Genomic DNA, 21437 nt, shown 5'->3' on the forward strand with positions numbered 1-21437 from the left:
AATACCTGATCAGGGAAAACAAGTAACCCAGGAGCCAGGAGGTAAGGACACCTGGTTTTCAGGGTGACGTGAGGAGGATGTGGCCAAGCGGGAGGGAGGCCCTGAGCTGGGGGACAGTGATGGCGCGATGACGGAGTGGAGTGGCGTTGGGCCGGGGGGTGAGATTGGTCTGGAACTGCGGTTGTCAAACTTCTGTGAAGAGCCTGTGATGGTTAATTTTAAGGGTCAACTTGACAGGGCCACCCGGTGCCCAGAGAGCTGGTAAAACATCATTTCTGTCTATGAGGTCTCTGAGCGCCTTTCTGGAAGAGATTAGCCTTTGAATCGGTGAACTGAGTAAAGCAGACGACCCTCACCAGTGGGGGCGGGCACCATCCAAGACCTTCCATCCGAGACCCTATTAGGACAAAAAAGTGCAGGAAGGGTGAATTTGCTCTCTGCCGAAGCTGGGACACCCATCTTCCACCCTCGAACATCGCTACTACTTGTTTTTGGGCCTTGGAACTCAGACCAGACTTACACCAGAGGCCCCCGGTTCTTGACCCTTTGGCCTGGGACTTACACCATCGGCTCCCCTAGTTCTCGGACCCTTGGACTTGGACCAGAACTAGCTTTCCTGGGCCCCCAGCTTGCAGGTAGCAGATTGTGGGGCTTCTCAGCCTCCGTAATCGTGTGAGCCAGTCCCTCTTAGGAAATCTCTTTCTGTATAACTATATATAACCTATTGGTTCTGTTTCTCTGGAGAACCCTGATACAGAGCCAGAGAGTAAATCTTTTCAGCTTTGTGGGCTGCGTGGTCTCCATCACAGGTACTCAGCTCTGTGCAGCTCGGAAGCACCCCTAGATAAGGCGTAAGCAAATGGGCATAGCTGTGCTCCAGCACAACCTATTGACCCAAACAGGTAATAGGGCAGATTTGGCTCGTGAGCCGTAGATTGCCAACTCCTGGTTTAAAAGAACCAGTCACTTTTTCCTCATTGTCATTGAAAACCGGAATAGCCATGGATATCGGAGAGAAAGTGACGTCTCTGCCACAGTAACTGACCTCCTCCCCGCCCATCCACCTTCAGTGACCCTGGAACACAGCAGTGGTGCTGGTGGAGAGGAGGGGGTTCTCCCCACAAAGGAAAATCGCTCCCCCAGAATCCTGAAGTGCAAACCATACCTTCACGGAGCTTCCCAGTTTCGAGTTGGAGAGGATGAGACGGAGCAGCTCCATGGCCCCAGGGCAGCCCATTGGGTGAATAGGGCATCAGTCTGCGGCTGCCAGTGCCTTCTCTGCCACTTGGCCTTTTAAAGGGAGGCAGGGCCAGGGGCCTTTGCCTTTCCTCATCTGTGACGTGGGAGTCCAGTTCTGGCCCAGGACCCCTCACCGCTGGCTCAGGACAGGAGAGAACACAAATGCCAGAACACTTCCCCGGGAGGATTATCCTTACCGGCCTCACTTGATCCCCTTTATGGACTCTGTCGTTCACCCCTGCATTTGTTCCTTCTGCTTCTTAGTGAGCGCGCACTAGGAGCCCAGCTCTGTGTGAAATGCTTCAGGTATAATGTCTCCTCTAAGGACTACCACAGCTCTATTGGGTGGGGGGGGAGGTTATTCCCATTTTACAGATGAACAAGCCAAGGCAGAGAGTGGGGGAGGCAGCTTGACCCCCAGGCTTGTGCTCGTAACCCCTGTGTATCCCTTATAGCACCATCTATGCCTTCTGACCTCTGACCTCTCCCTGTTTGAGTGGGGGCCGTCCCGAATATGGGGTGCTTTACCTCCTGGCTGCCTCTCTGTGCGCAGGAGAGGGGCTGGGGGTGTGAATCTCGGCTGTGCCTCCCTCACCTCCCCCGCTGCCCCGGAAGACGCGGAAATGTGGCTGCAGCTTCTTCTGAGGCAGCAGGCCTGCGGCAACGCACAAAGCCAGAGACAGGATAACCGACTCTTCCCTCCTCTTGAACTTTGCAAATGATGCCCTTTAACTCGCTGGTGAGATAAACAGTGCTTGTTGCAGAGGGGACCTTTCCCTACTGACTGCTGATTTTTCTCCTCTTTCTCCTCACCTCTGCCTGGGGCTCCCTGGTTTTCTTACACCCCAAATCCTGTCTGGCCCTGATTCGGTTTCTTATCACAGAAAGAACCCCACATACACACCTGCACACACCAAGATATGCCCCACGGAGGGACCCACCGTGGCTCTCACGTCCACACACCTCAGACTCATTCCCTCTCCTCCCGGGGCCGCTGGAACCAGCCCTCCGGAGCCCATTTCTCTCTGTCCCAGACTCCAGACCATGCAGAGCCCAAGTCAGGCCCCTTTGGCTCTCGGCTCCTGATGTCCCATCAGATTCTTTTTTTTCTTTAAACATCTTTATTGGAGTATAATTGCTTTACAATGGTGTGTTAGTTTCTGCTGTACAACAAAGTGAATCGGCTATACATATACACATATCCCCATATCCCCTCCCTCTTGCGTCTCCCTCCCACCCTCCCTGTCCCACCCCTCTAGGTGGTCACAAAGCACCGAGCTGATCTGGCCCATCAGATTCTAAACTTCCTCTTCCCTCCTGTAATTGAATCAAGCTCCACATTGGTTTATTTGGCCCCAAACAAATGGTTCTCCCTCACAAATCCATTTCCACCTCTCCCTGTCTCTGAAAACTTGCCAGCCAGCCTGAGCTCCGGTTGTTTTATTGTTGTTTTCTTTCCCAGGCTTTTAAAAATCATATCTGTCCCAGCCGGAGTGAGCGCCTCCCCTCCCCCTCGGCGCCGGCAGGCTCGCCAGCGTGAATCACCGTCCTCCACTCCGTCTCCCACAGGCCCCTGGAAGGGCCTCCAAGGCCTTCCATCGAAGGCCCACGCTGTGGATTTACCTCTCGCATCTCCTGCAAGGGTGTGTCAGCTGTCATCCCCTGGTGACGACCGGCTGGCTTTCTTCGCAAGCTCCGATGCCGAGGCTGGTTATCTGAGGCACACTCCAGTCTGAGCCCCGCTGGACCAGAAAAGTGGTCCCCTCCCAACGGTGACTTGTCGGTCTGGGGCCTCGGGGGGAGACACGGTGACTGCACTCTCTGCCTCTTTCCAGCCATGAGTAGGGCTAGATGGATGCTCGGGACTCTTGCCAAGGGGGTGGAGAGCTTTCTCATGCTGTGGGGGTCTGGAGTGTTCTTCCTAACGGCAGGTGTCAGAAGCTTCTAGAATGCTGAGCTCTTCAGACGCTGCCTTCCGTATCTGTCAACATCTCCTTGGCCTCTTTTTCTGTTTCCTCCATCATTTGCCTGACAGGTTCCCAGTGGCTGGCGGGCTCCAGCGAGAACCTGAGGAGTGGGCTGGGGGGCAGAAGTGGGTTACTCCGCGTAGCGTGGGGACATAGCACAGCAAAGGAGGAAGTTGGGGAACTCCACGTCCGTGGTCAGACAGCCCTGGATGCAGCCCTTTGAGCTCAGACAGACGCCCCCTCGGTGTCACATGCACCCTGGGAGCGCGGCCGCCCTGGGCCTTGCTCTGAACAGTGAGTTAGAGCATCCAGCAAAGCATCAGGTACCTGGTCCCCTCCCCGCTCTGTTTCCTGTTTCTGATATTGAGGACCTGGGTCATAAGAGGGACCACATGCGGTTTGTGCTGAGCACCTACTGCACGCCAGGCACCGTTAGCCCCATCCTGGGCGCTGGCCACTCAGCAGTCCAGCAAGGAAGGAGGACCGTACGCAAACAGAGAACAAAATGCACAGTAGGATGTCACGTCGATGACATCCAGGAAGAGGAGTGAGTCAGGTGATGGCAAATGCAAGGCCGGTACAGGTCGGCAGACCAGGTGGGAAGCCTTCGGCGTCCTCCACCCCGGCAGTCTGTCCCTCTGCCCCTTTGCGGGGCAGCAACCGGGCTTATGGGTCTGTATGTTTGCCTCGGTGATGCTGAGCCCAGGCCGCACTGCACGGGGCAGATCGGGGCTGCGTAGGTGCGTCTGCTGTTTGCCCTGCACCTGGTAGCCCCGGGCTGCTGTGCTTGTCCAGTCATTTTAATAGCACGTTTTGGTTTTTTGGACTAATGTAGGGGTCAGCAAACTAAGGCTCACACGCCAGCCCCGTCTTTGTAAATGAAGTTTCATTGGCATGCAGCCATGCCCGCTCGTTTGCGTGTTGTCTCTGGCTGCTTGCACGCTGCAGTGGCAGAGCTGAGTAGTTGCAAAGCCAAAAATATTTACTATCTGACCCTTTACAGAGGAAGCACGCGTGGCCCTGGTCTAATCTGTGACCGTCAGCCCTCCCTTCTTGAGGCCTTTTTAGGAACCTGCCCCTATTAACCCCTTTGCCCTTCTCAGCTGCTCTGGGACAAGAAATTAAACAAGTTTGTAAAGTAAAAGTTAAATAGGCTTTCAGTGGGAGGGGGCAGGGTCAAGGGCTTTCCCATGGGTGACAGGCAGAAGCTTAGTGCGTGGGCTTCCTGGCGTCATTCTGTTTTGCCCGGGGGGTTCTTTCCTTCCTTCTGGATTCTCTGTAGAATGAATGCGCACAGCATCTCCTTGTTCAGGCCGCAGGAGCTGCATGGCGTTGCTGACATGTGACTTGCTGTGCTCTGAGCCCCCTGCTCCCCGAGTCTCTGTCCTCGGCCCCTAAGTGGTGGCATTGGCTCGCATCCCACTCGTGCTCTGGTTCCTGAACCCATGCAGGGGCCTGCTGCCACCATCCCGCCCCTTTTCCTAGAGATGCTGTCGGGACACCAGAGACTTGTCTGGATGTTCAGTTGCCACCTTGTGCTGCTCCAGAGAGATGGGAAGAGACGGGGCCCTGCAGCCGTGATGCAGGCATGCGCGTTGGTGCACCCTGACAGCCCCGAGCTGCTCTGTGGTCCATCTCCAATCTCCCTGGGATGGCTTCCTCTTGGTGAATCAGAAGTGGAAGGCAGTGTTGGTGGCTGTGGGCTGCTGCTTGGCACTTAGAATAGGGGGACCATCAGTGGAGAGTTTCTAAACCCCCGGCGACTAGAACTTTCTGCCTATCCACATGTGCCCCTTAAGATCCCTTGAGAACCTTACAAGCTCAGTGGAAGTTCTCCCCGTATTTGTAAGACCTGGCGTCTCCTTTTCCCTTCACGTCCTCGTGCTCGTCCGCCTGCCCTCCACAGTCTCCAGTTAGGGCCACTTAGATCACTGAAAGACTTGTGCCCTTAGCTTGAGATGTTAGAACAGGCCATGGTAGTTTGGAAGAATAGTGTGGGCCTGATGGGAATCAACCGGAGATAACCTGGGCTCATGACATGCAGTCCTCCTTAGAGTTCTGAGCGGTAAAATGGATCCAAAAGAAATGACACTGAGGGACTTCCCTGGCGATCCAGTGGTTAAGACTCGGCGCTTCCAATGCAGGGGACGCGGGTTCGATCCCTGGTTGGGGAACTAAGATCCCACATGCCATGCGGCGTGGCAAAAAAAAAAAAAGAAATGACATTGAAGGGGCCCTTTCTGTGTATGCGTAGATGTGGCAGAGGAGGGGGCAGCCGCTGATGGAGGTGGTGAGGGCTGAGAAGTAGAGGGGCCACCCTTCATTCAGCCTTCTCAGGAGGCCTGGCCGTGACCTGGCAGCGGGCGGCACGAGGGGTGTGGACCAGTGGCGAGGGGTATCTCCCTGCCCAGCACCCCGCCGCCACCCTGGAAAGGGGGTCTAGCTACCTGCCCCGTTTTGCATGGGAGCTAACCCCACCCTCTCCTGCCTCATAGAGACCTCAGGGATGTACAATCTAATCCAGTATCAGAGGGTTCCGAGTGTGGTGCTTAGGTGGAGGCCCGGGAGTGGCCCTTCTCTGAGTGGCAGCAGCAATGGGCAGAGCAAAAGGTATCAAGTTATAGACAAGTGTAACCCTGCCTGCGGACTTCCTGGATTCTCTCTACCTTCTCTCATATTTTCTGGAGTTACTATGGTGATATTGGGCACCACAGAGATAATTGCAAGAAGCAAGATATGTGGCAGATTAATTCTTTAATCACACTTAAGCCCACCAGAAGGAGGCTGGTTTGGGAGAGTTTGGGTTTTTTTTTTTTTTTCTTTCTAATTTTTTTTCCTTCCTCTCAAACATTTTCTGTACTGAGAATAACGACACCAAAGGGTGTTAAATTGGTTCTGAAGGTCCACCTCTGGCTGGCCACATTCTTGTAACGATTTCATTAGCCTGAATTATCCACTTTATTTTCTTGTAACGGGATTAGCTGTACTTGAGACCAGAGAGGGAGAAGGTGGCGGGGAGCGTCCACTGTATATTCAATTAACTTACCCCGGCAGAGGCGTGGAGCTGACCAGAATGCACGCCCCAGGCCAGAGGTTGCGTCCTGATGCTCTCCTTCCGAAAGGAAGAGGGAACACGAGCTGTTCCACTGGGCTCGCTCGGCCCGAGGGAAGACACAGGGGCCTGGGTCTGGCTGACCGATGCCTCCTTGGGGACGATTTCTTCTAATTATCTTGCAACACTAGTAGGACACATGGATAAGATGGAGAACTGCTTCTTTTCTCAGGGATCCAAGAATCACAACATCACATCTGGCCCTCTTACCAGATCTCTTTGCTGGAAACCCCTGGGGAGCCCCCAGGAGAGACCAGCCCAGCCTGCTCCTTCTCAGCTTCGACTTGACACATCGTAAGGGCTCGGGAGGTGTCACTCGCTTGGCGCCAGTACAGGTCCGTGTTAAGGACAAGGGCATTCCTGATAACAACTTCCCTTTCTTCTTTCCCAGTACATGCCAGGAACCATGGCATCAGCAGCCTTGTACGGTGGGCTGATTATTCCCATTTTACAGGTGACAGAACTGAGCCTCAGAAAGGTGACGTCAGGTGCAGGGCTAGGATCTGAACTCACATCTGACTCCAAACTTAGGTTCTTTCAGTAACGTGTGACTCGACCCCTCACTGTCAAAACCAGACTCCTGCAGCATTTCCCCACTCTGCATGGTCCCTGGCGAATTCGAGGTTTCACCTGAGTATTCAAGGCAAAGGCCTTTCACCTTGAGGTCTGTGACTGTCTTACTTCTTTTTCTCTTCCAAATTGAATCTTCCAACTGTGTTCCGTGGAATAACAGTGTCTTAGGAGGTGCTGATAGGTTTTCTTGTTTGAGGGGAGGAGGGGTTCAATGGCTGGATGAGTTTGAGAAATGCTGTGTCTTCTCTCTCGCTCTTCCAGATAAATCCTCCCTGCATCAAATACCTTAAAGGGACTGACAAGGTCTGCAGCGGAGAAGCTTACTGAAATCTGTTTAGGCAGATCTCTCCCAAATGTATTTAATTTCAGAATGCTTTTTACCCAGAATACCGAATAACAACTTTCAGGACAAGTTTGAGAAATGTTGTTTTTAAAAGTTACCTCTGATTTCAGAAATTTTTTTTCTGACATGATCTGCCTAAGGAGTATACTCAGATTCAGCAGGCAGTGTTCAGCCTGCAGCTCTTCTGAAGCCCTGCAGCCGTGCACAGATGGCCCCCTTCTAGTGCAGAGCAACAGTTAAGAGCACAGGCTTTAGAATTTCTTCAGGCCTAGGTTTGACTTTTGGCCAATCCCTTAAGCAGCTGGAGCCTCAGTTTCCCCGTATGTAAATGGGTCCATGATCCACGCCTCACAGGACTGCTGAGGACGGCATGAGGTTACACATGAAATATACTTAGGACAATGCCTGATCCGTTGTGTGCCTTCAAAGGGTGTGGGACTCTAAAAAGTGCCTACGACTGTCAGTTGGGGAAGCAGTAGGAAATCATGACAATTTCCATTTCTATTTCTGTTTTATCTCATTCTTTTAAATGTTTTAAATATCTAAGGATGAACGTATACAGTGAAACAGCAGTACATGTGCACGTCACTTATAAATTAAAAGTGTACATATATTGGAGATGAACGCTCAAAAGTGTTTTACTGAGGATGTGCACCAACCCTAGGGGGTTGAAAAATGAAAACCACCGGCTTATAATCAACAAGAAAGAGGCTGTGCCCCATGGAGGCCCGGGCACGTCTGGCCCGCCGTTCTGTCCCAGCACAGAGCGCAGTGCCCGCACGTGGGGCATGCTCAGGAAATAGTCGCCAAGTGAATGCAGGATCCATGACATCCGAATGACGAGGCACATTAAAATTCCTACCATGCTTCATGCCTGGGGCTGGGTCCTGGAGAATGGTGAGGGGCAATTGATTCAGTGCCCGTGTAGCCAGCCACGAAGGTGTCCACGCCTGGTTAGATGCTGCGGGGCAAATGTGATGGGCAAACCCTCTCTGTCCTCAAGGAGCTTAGAATCCCACATTACGTGAACATAGACGACCAAGGGGGCCGACAGGCTGCAGGGGGCCAGGAGGGAGAGGGCTGGGCCCCAGTCTGAGGTAATAAGGAGGGGGGGAAATTCCATCACTTTGGAAGTAGACCAGCCCTTCTTTTCTCTTAGAATTGAATCAGAACGGAGCTTGCATGTGCAGATGCTAAAAACGGGGCATCTGGTATCTTTGGCAACACAGTGTTGAAAATGTTTTGACTTTGATACCAATATTTAAAATCCCGTTTCTTAAAAGAATCTGGATTGCAGAGCTTTCTTTAGAAGAAAGATCTGCCAGTCCTGGGCCTAGCTGGCTGTTCAGGCTGGGGCTGAGGGGTCCCTGCCTGCTCTGGTGGAACAGTGGTCCTCAACCTAGGGCAGGATCACCCTCACCTGTTACAGGTGAGCTTGTTACCACCTGGACTGCTGGGTCTCCCCCAGAGCTTCCGATTCAGAAAGAGGGGAGTGGGCTGAGACTTTGCATTTCTGACAAGCTCCTGGATGACACTCTTGCTACAGGTCTGAGAATCACCCAGAGCTGGGGGCCTTTCTGCCAATTTGCCCCCAGCTCTCTTGGCTCCCTCCCGTCATCTGTCTGGCCCCAGAGGTCTTTGCTTGGGGACCAGTGTTCTGTCCCCTGCATTATCCTGGCTCTGGCACGTCTCAAGATGTTTTTATACAGCTTCCTCCCCCCCCCCCTCTTTCTTGATTATCAGTCCAGCCTGGAAACGACTCAGCCAGGGTCACACGGCAGGTGAAGGCAGAGCCACGACAGGAAGCCTCTATTTTCCAGTGCCAGGTCCCCTCCGCCAGAGCCTCTCGGGCGAGTCCGGGCTCTGCCTGGAACTCGGGCCCAGACTCTGATTCAGAGATACCATTTAACCGTTCATCCCCGGGACTCCTCATCTAGAAAACGAGAGGGTCACGCTTGCCTGCAGAGGACCCTGTGAAAGGCTGTTGAGAAAAGCTAAGCACTGTCCTCCACACCTCCTCTCTCCCTTCCGTGGAAACCAGGCCATTCTTCAGCCTCCAAGAGGCAAAAATGAAAGGAATAGTGCGCCAGTGGTGATAAGGTAACCTTTCTACATCCAGTTCTCACCGTGATGAGCAGTGAGTAATTGGAAAAGTTCAGTCTGGAAGGTACTCTTTAAAAAGCGAGAGAGAACAAAAGAGGAAGAAACTCTGAGCCATGAAACGGCTCCCAAAGCCACTGCCCCCTCTCCACGCCCCCCTGGGTGGAGTAGAGGCGCGATCCGGGGTCAATACACACCTCACCCGCATAACCTGCTGGGGGAGCAGCTGCCGCAGGTGAAGCCTCGCTGAGACTCCCCACTCCTGTCTGCAGCTCAGCCAGGGCTGTGTGGAGGGAACGATGTCTTTTCTCTCCTACGCAGCAGGGCAGGATTCTGAACCCCGTTGTCTCGGCACTAGTTCCTTGGTGAGTAATCCGGCCGGCCCCCTTTTTGCTGGCTGTTACTCACTGCTTGCAATTGAAGGAATCGATGCAGGTACTTTGGAAGGAGCCCCTGGGGGCCGAACACTCCTTGTAATAACGTGTGGTTGTAGAACATGAGAGAGTGTCCTGAGGACAGAAGGACTGGGTGTTCTGGCCCCGGACGTGCCGGTGCCATCGCGATAGCGTATGCATTGTGTGAGATGATTCGGGTGAAGGATGGAGACCCGGCGCTTAGGGAGGACTCGGTCAATGTCAAGTGCGTGTTTTCATGAATGTTTATAGAGTGTTTTCTGTGGGCTAGGCACAGGCCTAGGTTCTGCAGACACAACAGAGACTAGACTCTGCCGTCTTAGAGTGTTCTTTGTGTCTCTAGAACAGGGAGGGAAAGACAAATAAGTACACAAGCCATTCCAGACGGTGCTCAGATGTGACAGCGTGGCTGGTGGCGCGGGGAAGTGACGTTAAATAAGGTGGCAGTGGAAGGCCTCCTTGAGAAGGTGGCATTCGAGCTGAGATTGAATGACAAGAGGGTCTGTGGTGGGAACGGCTAGGCATGGAGAGTTCTGGATTATGGGAAGAGCAAGGTCATAGGTCCTGGCCTAAGTTTGGTGGCTTCAGGAGCAGGAAGAAAGCCAGTGTGGTTGGATGAGCCTCCGTTTCCCCATCTGTGAGGCCGCAGGATTGGACAAGGCAGCCTTGACCAAAGCCTTTGCTTTGTATACATTCCAGGAGCGGGAGGTTTGGATGATGGGTCCTGTTGCCCAGCCTCCCTCCGCTGCAGAAACCACCTGTCGTCGACGGAGGGATGGGTTTGTCTCTAGATGTCCATTCAGCCTGTCTGTCCCTCCACCCTGCTTCACCTGGGGCCCTTAGCCACACGGCAACTCAGTAAGGAAAGGGGAACACGAGACGGGGCACCGGGCAGAGCGGCTGCCATCCTGCCACGTTCATTCACCCCATGGGAACTACTCCGTGAGTTCATGGTGGACCCTTCTTTAGGATGCGGGCACGGAAGAGAGAGCAGTGAGCGGGGACCAGAAGCCCCAGGCTGTGGACCCTAAGCAGTTGAGATGGGGGGGTTGATCCCAGAGTCCTCTTTGGTCTGTGGGGCAGCAGGGGGCTCGCTGCCTGCCTGTAGCTCTTCCCTACCAGCCAAGGGTCCCTAAAGGCAAAGCTGATGTCTGGCCCACCGTTGCCTCCCCCAAGCACCTTGCACACAGATCCCTTTGGCCAATTATTAATAGACAAGACAGACCACACAAACTTCCAGTGAGCAAAGCACAAGTTCAGGGACAAACTGCCCACTTGGAGTCCAGCTTGGCTCATTACCACCTGTGGGGCCTTGGACAAGTCACTTCACCCCCGTCGTAGGTAATGACTCAGGGGGTGAGCTTGGAGAAATCACATAACTTCTTTGAGCCTCAGTTTTCTCCATCTATAAAATGGGAATAGCAGTGCCTAGGTCATAAGGCTGTTGTGAGATCATGTATAGCTGATATTTAACACACCGCGGGGCACATGGCACTGAGAAGGACAGGGGGAATAATGGATATTACGTGTGTGTGTGTGTGTGTGTGTGTGTGTGTGTGTGTTAGAAGATTGGTGGTGGTATATTGGAAAGGCTTTTCGATGCCAAGAGATTTAGCCCTTTTTTCTTACTACAGAAGGAACAGAAAGAGGCCTGCAGTTTATTCTTATCACAAAACCACCCCTTTATCTCATTGTTGTTCACACCACACTGTTGTGGCAGCTGATTTTTTTTTTTTTTTTCCCCTCAGCAGTGCCTTGAGTGCAGGTGTAGAGAAGTCAGGCCAACAGACTTCCCCACGTGACTCAGCACTTCTGCTGGGACTCTGGTTCCTCCAGCAGATCCAAATAGGAGAGTGATAAGGACTTGTGTCCAGGGAGCAGGGGGGCCTAGGCTCCTTGGGGTGTGCCCGACCCCTCCTTGGTGTCAGCGTGCGGGCTAGAAGGTTAGGCCGGCCTCCCAGCCTGCCCATTAAACCCCCAAACCCAGGCATCAGCACAGCTGCAAAATCATCAGGTTCGGCATCTCTGGAGGGCTCTCTCTATCTCCCCCTCACTTCCTTGTCCCCACCGCACCCCACCCCATCCCATCACTTCAGTCAAGGAGGAGAGAGAGGACGGTTCATCCCTTTCAGTAGCAGAGCCAACCCCCCCCCCCCCCCCCCGCCACCGAGCAGCTGCCATCCAGGGCTGTGGCAGGTCCAGTCAGAGGGCGCCAGGGGAGGGGATCCCCTCACACACGCGAGACACACACACACGTATTGTGTCTGCGATCAGGCCTGTGTGCCAATACGATTTGCATGCCTGGACTTGTTTACGAGGCCCAGGCATAATTGGCTTGCCTCGCTCCACACCTTGGTGTGCCCTCCCCACCTCCTCCTCCTCTTCCCCCTCCCACCCCCACTGCACCTCGAAAGAAATTAAAAACGTGACAACAAACTCCAGTTGTCAAAAACCCACGGATCCCCACCAGTCACGTGCTCCTGGCGTGGCGGAGCGGGGCGGGGCTGCGGCGTGGGGGAGTAATTGGTGAACCCGAGGTGAATGAAATAATTGGAAAAGTGAGGTGTGAGTTTGTTACTGAAGTGTGAGCATAGTGGGGGAGGGAAGGAGGGCCATGTTTAAAAGCCCCGTATGTCCTCTTTATTCACAGCTTCTGATACAGTAATTGCTGTTTTGTGGTTTCTATTATCTACACAGTGGGGAGCATCCGTGTCTCCTTCCCAAGTGGTAGAGTCTGGGCTGGCGGGAAGGGGGGGATTGGTTCCTGGGTGCCCCGTCATCTTCCTCCCTCTCTGGTCCCTGGTGGCCCTGCCCAGCCACGCCCAGGCCTCTGCTCCCAGGAGACACGCAGAACTTCCTGCAAAAGCCGCTCTTAAAAATGGCTCCGTGGGCTTTGCTGTCAGATAAGAACTTTAATAATGGCTGGTATTTATATATCGCTTATCTCCAAGGAGCTAAAGGTACTTCATCGATTCCCCCGCCCCAACCTTTTTTTTTTCTTTTTAATTCTCTTTTGATATCTCTCTGAGATCATTAGTATCGGCTTTATTTTCTCCCACACAGTAGTTACACAAGCAGCCGAAGCCATCCTTCCTGAGCCGGGAGGGAAAGCTCGCCTGAGTTTCGAGTCCCGGGCCGTGGGGCTTGGGCAGGTCACTTGGCCTCTTTGGCCCTTGGTTTTCTCATCTGTAAAAATAGGAGGCGGTGACTCTTACCCCACAATTGTTGTACCTAGAAACGGTATATTTAAAAGGCCTAGCACGCCACAGACACTCTGTCATCGGTCACTGGGGTGACAGCTGCAATGACGGTGTCTTGAAGCTCCAGCCATTCATTCCGGGGCTTCACGGGAATCGGGAAGTTCTTTCTAAGATCTAACCCTAATCTTCCAGCTGCTCTGGAAGCCCTCGCTCTCTCGTGTCATGATTTTTTAAGCTCCTAGGGTCTTGGGACACAGCATTTCCTTGGCCAGGCAGATGTCTGTCTGGACACCCCAGACGGGCAGTGACCTCCCCCACGGCCCCCCAGCTCCCTGGTCCCCACCCTCACTCCCTCGTGGATCGAGGATGCCCCTCCGTCCCGGCTTTTCCCTGCCAAGCTCCCAAATGCCGCTTCTCCGGGCCACGTGAGCATGGCTCCTTCGGCTTCTCTCATCAGCTTTTTTTCTCCACCTTTTAATTATTTTCCTCGCCTTTCTCCGGACCCTCAGCTGCTTACCATGCATAGAGCGTCCACCGCTTGCAGTGTGCTGCAGAGAGGGAGGAATTAGCCTCACCGGTCTCTCCCTCTCTCGGTCTCTCATGCGCACACACACGGGTGAGGTCCCAGAAATGAGCCACGGCTAAGAAGAACTGGGCAGGGGCCGTTGAGACCATCAGGGGACGGGAAGTTGGAGCCCCTGTGGGCAGAGGCAGGGGCTTTGCACCCAGTGCAGGCAGGAGGAACTGGGTCTGAGTCGGCCTCGCTTGCCCTGGGATCTTGGGCGAGTCACTGAACCCCCCTGCACGGCGCAATCCTCGCCACCCCCGTACACGGCCTTCCTTCTTCGTGCCAGGCGGGGCCAAGCCTCAGAATGAAGGCCCCGCTCCTGAAAGTGGCTGGTCGCCTCCAGATAACTGAAGAGGGTGAAACGTCGTGCAGCGGAGAGAGCTCCTCCTCCGGCTTCACATCAGACACTCCCAGGTTCACACTCTGGCCCTGCCACCTACTCGCAAGAACCGCTACCTCCCTGAGCCTCAGTTTCCTCATCTGAAAATGGGGGCGGTGAGACCAATACTAATTAACATTTGTGCTCTTCGTATGTGGCCCGTGGCCTGGTTCGTGGAATCCTCATCACCACCCTCTGAGCGTAGGTGTGACATCCCAGTGGTCGTGTTCCCCCTTCCAGGGCTGCTGTTTCTTCGTTCCAAAACTACCTCCAGGCGTCCACTCTGAGCCAGGCCTGGGGCACCTTGCTTGCAGATCCCGTGATGGGCAAGATAGGTGTGGTTTCCACTCTCGCAGAGCTGAATTCCAGCCCCAGGGGAAGGCAGAGCCTTACCCAGGCGTCCACACCGCAACGCCCTGAAGCACAGTGGGCCCTGACCGCTGGGGGGGGGGCATCCATCCCCACCCAGAGCAGATCAGCCAAGGCTGCTCACGGAAGCCGAGGCCTGAGAGCCCGGAGGCTGGGGCAGGGGTGGAGAGTCAGGCGGAGAGACCGGCACACCCCATAGGTTGTCTGTGGCCGTGTCTGTCCAGCACCCAGCATGACCCAGACACACAGCGGGTGCTCGGCAAGGCCTCCCTGTGCCCTTCAGCCTTCTCAGACCAGGTCTGAATCCATCAGATACACCGTCCCCAGAGTCCCCGTGGCTCTCTGAAGAACTTGGTGCCAAAGCGCCATTTATGTTTACCCAAAGGAGCCTGCAAGAAAATATGTGTGTCCCCTGCCCTCCGTGTCCAAGGCCAGCCTTGACGGAGGCTGCGGGGCTTCGCTGGAAAAAGAGGCAGCGTGTCTGTCGTGGGGCGTGTCGGCCTTTAGGTGGCAGAATAAAGCAGGGTTTGTGGGCAGGACTCCGCTGGGTTCTCCCACCTCACCTTCGGGCTAGTCCCCACCTGCCCAGCCTCTGGGCCGCTCCAGGTGGGCCACGAGCCTCAGCCGGCGGCTGCGATGACTGACAGGCCTCCACTGCCCATCCTCTGCAGCCCCTCCGCTCCCCGGGAGGCTGGCCGTGGCGCCAGCAGCCCAGCTTCTGTGTCTTGCTCAGAGAGGCGCCGGGAGGGGGAGCGGAGCTGCCGGGGAGAGTGCCGAGGAGACGTGCAGATTCATTTTGAGGCTTCATAATGCCGCATTTACACACCGTCCTGCCTCCAGAAATTGGGCTGGCAGATGCCTGGTCATGCTGGCAGGGCTGCGGGTTAACTCCACAGCTTTAGCTTAGATCATTTCACGAGAGCTCACGGCCTTTACTGCGTCTTTCGCCCGATCGGTCTCTGGCCCCGAGGCATCCTGCACCATCGTGTGTAGGTGCGTGTGCCCGGGCGCCCGCAAGTGTGTGTAGATTTTCAAATAAAATAATACCTCTTTCAGATGCCGCGCACATTAAATATTTATCAGCAGCAATTTGTGCGTATATGTTTGATAAATGGTGGACCTGAGGATGGGCTGGGGGCGGGGGAGTGAGACAGGAAAGCAAGGGAGGCCCAGTCCTTTTGTCCGGGAATTTCTCAAAGGTTTATCCAGGGGGAGAGGGGGCGTTGGGGAGGTGGTTGGAGGCCGTGTTTACCTGTTTGATCCCTGTTGGCTGGTGGGGGGGACACCTGACTTTTCTCCTCCAAAGTCAGCTTTGCCTGACTTTGGCTTAGCAGATATCAAAACCCTGAGGCAGGAGGAGTGGGGTTTAGAGGGCGTGGCTGTGTGGCATTCAAGCACCAAGCGCTGAAGAACCATCCCAGGTCCCAGCTCTGGGAGAAGGGACTCGCCCTGCTTACTCAGATTCGTGGGGGTCCATGGGGAGTCCGTGGTAACCCCGAGTCCGGGGCCCTGGCCTGGCCAGTGCCTCCCCAGCCCAGCCATGCATGCTCGGGGCTGGATCCCCCTTGCTGGATATTCACCCCACCCTCTCACCCCTGCTCCCCCAGGCAAGGGGAGGACCAGTGTGCCTGCCCGCCCGACAGAGAGGAACGGAAAATTCTCCATCCCCAGAGGAACGGCATACCCAGTCTGATGGTTCCCTCCCTGCCGGCGTGATGGCCAGGCCGGAGGGAGAAGGCCACCCACGCACGCCCCCAGGACACGTGCTGGCCAGTGGGGAGCTTACACTGACACGAGTGTTCGTGCACTTGGCTGTGCACACGTACCCCCCCGTGTGCATCTGCGGGCATCCTCTCTTCTAACTGGAAAGGGTTAGCGGGTGAGAATCGATCCTGCCTCCCCCCGCCCCCTTTGCAGGCCTCGATTCTGAAACTCCCGTGTTTTTATTCCCAGCACCTTCGGGGAGCTGAAGACCGTCCGCCTGCCGAAGAAGATGACGGGGATAGGCAGGCACAGAGGGTTCGGCTTCGTCGACTTCCTCACCAAGCAGGACGCCAAGGTGAGACCAGGGCCCCTCCCTCCTGGCCTCTCCTTTCTGGGTCCTTTGTGGGAGAAGCAGCAAGGCCTCTTCACAGACATGGGCGCGTCCCCCCCCCCCCCCCCCCCCCGCTCCCTGTTCGGGTTTTCTCTCCCCTCCTCTCCCCAGCCCTGCTAATTTGCACAATGTCCTTGGAAGAAAAGACCGTGGGCCTTGTGTTTGGAGGAAGGGGCAGTTCTGTGTCCCGGGCCGCTCCAGGTCAGACAGAAAGCATGGGAGAGGCTGTACGGAGTGTGGAGGGGAACCAGGGGACAGCGCTCGGAGAGGAGGCCGCCAGGCACCCCAGTGGGAACCCGCGGGGACAGCTCTTCCCCCTTTTCTTCCTGCTGGTGCCTGCGGCTTCTGTTGTGTGCTGATTTCAGGTGCGCTCAGGCCAGGCAAGTGCTGCTGTGTGTAAGCACGTGTACGGAATTCCTTGGAGACAGAACCACCTTTTATTTTTGAAGCAAGGCAGCCTCTCCGGGTGTGGGCTTGGTGCAGTAGGTCCTGGGTCCTCGTCCTCCGGGCAGCAGACAGGGGGCAGAGGCTGTGTGACTGGGGTTCTGGCTGCGTCCGTGGTTGTTGCTCTCACCGCCCCAGGTCAGGATCCTGGGGGGAGGGGGCCATGGCGCTGGCTTCGTGGGCTCCCTCCGAGAGCCTGTGCCACAGGCAGCCTTCCCCCGTCCTGGCCTGTCTTCCCTTGAGGGTGCAGTACAGCACGGGGCACGTGTCACTGATGGCTGGGATCCCCTCCGCCTCTGAGGAGGCATCTTCAGAAAAGCAGAGTATTTGTTGGAATCACACTCTTGGCCTGCAGCAAATTGGCGTTGCCAGAGGCCCTGTGGGTGGAGCTGAAGGTGTCATCTCAGGGACACAGCTGCGGCCTTTGTGGGCCCTGGGAACACGCACAGGCAGAGAGGGTGCCCCAGGACTTCAGCAGGCCTGCCAGCCACCTTTGTCTCAGCGTCTTGAACTCAAGTGCCTGCTTTGTTGACACGTGGCCATGTTTGTCCAGACATCTGCGCCTCTTTCTTCTCGGCTGGCAGTCTTCCCCTCGCCTCCTGTCATGACAGGAGGGACCGCAACCCCTGCGTGCAGCCGGCCCACGGCCTTGACGCTCACCAGCAAGGCAGGCACCTGCGGGGTCCCCCCCACTGGCTCAGAGAGAAGCCAGGGAACAGCCGTGCAGAGCACTGCACTTACTGCTGGCTGCTTGGCTTTCCCAGCCCTGCCCTGTGCCTCAGTCTGCTCATCTGTAAAATGGGAATGATGACAGGTCCCACGCCCACAGGACGAAGGCAGATGGTGACACGGGTCCTGGCACACGGTGCTCGAGATGAGTGAGCTGTTTCCTCCTCGTTCCCACCAGCCCAGGTCCCTTCAGAGCCACCAGCCCTCCATCTGTGGACAGAGAAGAGAGGGGTGCAGGCAGCGCTTTCTCCACTGCGTCCATCTAGCCCTGAGCTTCTGTGAGTGTGTAGGGCCATTGTCATCTGTTTTATGTCGGGGTTCCTGCGTGAGACTGCGATTAGGGGAGAAATGAAAGGGGATTCACTCCCTGCCCCAAGAAACATCTCTTATTAAGGGCCAGTGCAAGGGCTAGCTGTTAGAGCACAGACTCTGCAGCCAGAATCCTAGCACTTACCTGCTATGTGACCTTGGGCAGGTGACTTACTTTCTAAGTGCCTCAGTTTCCCCCTTATAGAACGGTAATAGAATTTCCCTCACCGAATCGTTGTGAGGCTGGGATGAGATGATAAGTCTTAGAACGGGATCTGGCCTCCGTGAGCTCCGTCTGTTAGCTGTGACGAGGAGGAGGATGGTGATGGTGGTGATCTAAGAAGAAGGGAAGGAGCAGAGAGAAAAGTTGTCTACGCCCCTCCAACTAGTAGCTTCTTCCATGAGGCAGCCTCCCTCCAGAGCTTGAAGTCAGAATTAACGTGGCTCTCGGGGCCCAGAGGGTTGGACCAGGCATGGACTCCCAGCCTTGAAATTCCACGCTCCCATCGCCAGGATGCAGTCAATATAGCTTTGTTCCCTGGGGTCATTGGAACAGGGCGTGGGGGGGGGGGGAGATTCTCAGGTAGCAGGGCAGTGCCAGTGCCCGCTTGGCTAGTGCCTGGCACCGGAAGCCAGGCTGCAAATGTTCTTTGCAAAGCCTAGCACAGCCTTCTGCTGACTTATGGAGGTGGCTCCTCCCCCTCTGTCCCTTCCGTCCTGGGCTCCAGGAAGAGAAAGGGCAGCCGAGGACAGCGAGGGCTCAACCCACAGCCCCTCCAGGACTGGCTCTTGCGGCCCCTCACCTCCGACAGGCGGCAGCCTGGCTCCAGAGCTGTCCCGGCCCCGCCATCCCCGCCTCTCACTGCACCAGGACTCGGGCCCTTTGTGCCGCCGCTGAGCGAGCTGGTGTCTCCCATGAAGTCTGAGCCCACCGGGAGCGCACCTCTCCTGCAAAGATCCCTTTGCTCTTTTTGCTTCTCGGAGAAGCTGCCGTGACTTTTCCCTCTCCTTCTCCCCGTCTGTCTGAAGAACTTTATTGTCTCCCGAGTGGAACATTTCGCCCTCTCCACTGAGCCATAGAGCCGTGTGCGCTGCATATTGGTGAATAGACTTCTGAATATTGTAAATATCTGGTTAGCTCGAGGGCGGGCGTGAGTTTGAAGAGGGAAAGCAATGCTGGAAGGAGACATTGAGTTAGAAACCCCCGGAGACCTCTTTTTCATCTCAAAAGAAGGAACTCGTGGGAATCCCAGGGCTGGTAGGGGAAACTCCAGGACCCCCAGTTTCTCGGGACAAGCGCCGCCCACCACCCCACTCCCACCCCCAGCGGTTCTCCCTTTGAAGCGCTTCAGGGAAGAAGACCTGCTTTAGAAATCCTTCCCGGTGCTTGACTGAACCCTGACCACTCGGCTCCCTCACCGAGGGCTTCAGCCCCGTTTCCTGCCGTGGGGCGTCCTCCAGGAAGATAGTGGTCGGTACCTCTTGTGGCATCAGCAGCGCTGGAACCTGGAGGTGTAAGCCTCCTGTGCCCCGGGGCCCCAGGCGGTCCTCAGAGGGGAGAAGAGGAGACAGGGAGGAAAAGATGAGGGGAGTGGACACATATTAGGGGCAGGAGGCGGGGAGGGAGCAGAGGCTGATTGTAGAACCTTGGGTCTGGAAAGCAGTGGCGAAACTAGCAGTTTCCAGGCTGGGCTGTGAACCCGGGTATGCGACTCACAGCACAGTACTCTTTCCTGGGCACCAACCAGTCCACTTCGCCAGCTGGCTGAGGAGAGAATCGGGCACGCTGGTTGGTCCCTGGAGGCATCCGCTCAGCACCCCCATCTCTCTTTGGGCCCCAAGCACAGGTCATCTGCGTCCTCCCCGCCCCCAGGGATTCTGAGTCTTCCGACCTTGCTCCAAGACCCCGTGTTCCACCCCCCACGTTCTCGGGAAACTCCGTCATCCGTCAGGCCCCTCTGGGTCGAGCACACGCCCCAAACAGGGAAGAGAATCCTAGCGCAAGGCTCCGCGAAGAGCTCAGGGTAACCAGGCAACTGATGACAATAGCCAGAGGCTCCTGCGACCGGCTGAGCTGGCTTTGTGTGTGACATGTACACCGTACACCCATTGTCTCATCCCAAGCTGCAGCAGCCCTGGAATCAGCTGGAGATTTGCATAACTCCCTCCCCGGTTCCTCCAGGCGCTTGTTAAGCTCCGTGTGTGCAGGGTCCCGGGAACCGATAGGAAGCCAGGACCTGGCTCTGTTGCTAAGATGCTAAACCAGGGGTGAGACCTGGCCGTCAGCCCCAGTCACAGGCTCCGTGAGCTGGCATGTTGTCCCAACCTAGGGCGTTTCACCAGCCCCCAATGTCCCAGGCATGAATGTCGGTCCCCCTGAAAGGGCTGCTGTTATTATTATCTAAACCTCCAAGTGTGATGAGCCCACCTTTCTCAAAGAACCTTCTCCCACGTGCTGGAGGGAAGCAGGGACAAAGGTCGATGAGGGCAGACAGGAAGTCCCAAATGCGCTGGTCTTCCCTGGTGGTGGCCTGGGTCTGCTCTTGTGTGTAGGGATGTTTGCAGTGTCTCGGGCGCCACGTGGTTCTCTGGGCCCTGATGGTGTTTCTGGAAGGGCAGCCTCTTGGCGTCAGTAAAAACCCATCAACTTCTAAAAGCCCGTCTTTGGCAGGGACGGTGCTGGGCATCTGTACGCATCAGTGGTAGGAAGCCATTTGACAGATGGGTGAACTGAGGTTCGAAGGGATGGCGCCACTTGCCAGAGCTGGGAAACCCCGCGTGTCGATCTGATTCCAAAGTCCACGGGTTAGCACTTCCTCCCTTCATTCACGTAGTCACTTAAATTGAGTGCCAGCTGTGGCCAAACCGTGCGCCAGCCCCCTCCTCTCTACACCACACCCCTCACCTCTCACCCATCCCCAGCAACTCACCAATTAGACATTTTGGAGGAAGGCCAAGAGGTTGGCCCTTAAAACATCTCTTGGGAACAAGCCCAGGATGAAATCAGCTCCTCCGGGGCCCCCAGAGGAGGAGTGGGCATTCCTTTAGGGGCCTCCAGAGCCGCACACCGTCTCCTGCCAACCCTCCCAAGCCTTGGAGGCAGCAGCTTTCTACCTGGGCAGGTGACCTGGGATTCCCAGCCAGCTGTGCCCATTGGCCAAGAGGCCACCGATAGTCATTGGGGTTCCATTTAGAAGCCATCACCTCCTCTGTCCTTACTTGGACCGGCTGGTCACGGAGGAAGAAGGGAAAGAAGGCAAAGAGCAGACTTGCAGCCCAGAAACCAGAACATTCCTTTTTTTTTTTTTTTTTTCCCCCACGCACGCGCCTTTAATTTCTCCCTTCCCCGAGCCCACCGAGCCTTTGTACTTTTGCAGTTGCAGCTGTTTTTATTTGCTGCCGCTGCTGTTGTTTTAAAAGGTCTGTTTTCACACGGAATGTTATCCAATTAGCAGAGCAATGTGTTGGCTTAAATAAACACTTGGGGGGAGCCGGCAGTAGGGAGTTGGGATGGCGGTCGGCGTTGGCAGGCAGCGCTCTTCTCTTCTCACTGGTAAACAACCGCAGCTTTAATTGGGGAGTCGCGCCAGTTAACGT

The 21437-nt window shown here is 55.6% G+C and overlaps 1 protein-coding gene across 3 annotated transcripts in view; it reads left to right on the forward strand.

Moving 5' to 3' along the window:
• Positions 1 to 21437, forward strand: part of RBM19 (RNA binding motif protein 19) — a 125056-nt gene that overhangs the window by 73412 nt on the left and 30207 nt on the right. For 2 of the 3 annotated variants that reach the window (XM_068563194.1, XM_068563195.1), the window contains exon 22: positions 16217 to 16322. In XM_068563194.1, the coding sequence (XP_068419295.1) occupies positions 16217 to 16322 (106 nt within the window). Of the gene's footprint in view, positions 1 to 2701; positions 3168 to 16216; positions 16323 to 21437 lie in introns of those variants that run through there. The other variant, XM_068563196.1, reaches the window with a different exon arrangement.

This window comes from Eschrichtius robustus, chromosome 14 (assembly GCF_028021215.1).
Source record: "Eschrichtius robustus isolate mEscRob2 chromosome 14, mEscRob2.pri, whole genome shotgun sequence".
NCBI lineage: Eukaryota > Metazoa > Chordata > Mammalia > Artiodactyla > Eschrichtiidae > Eschrichtius > Eschrichtius robustus.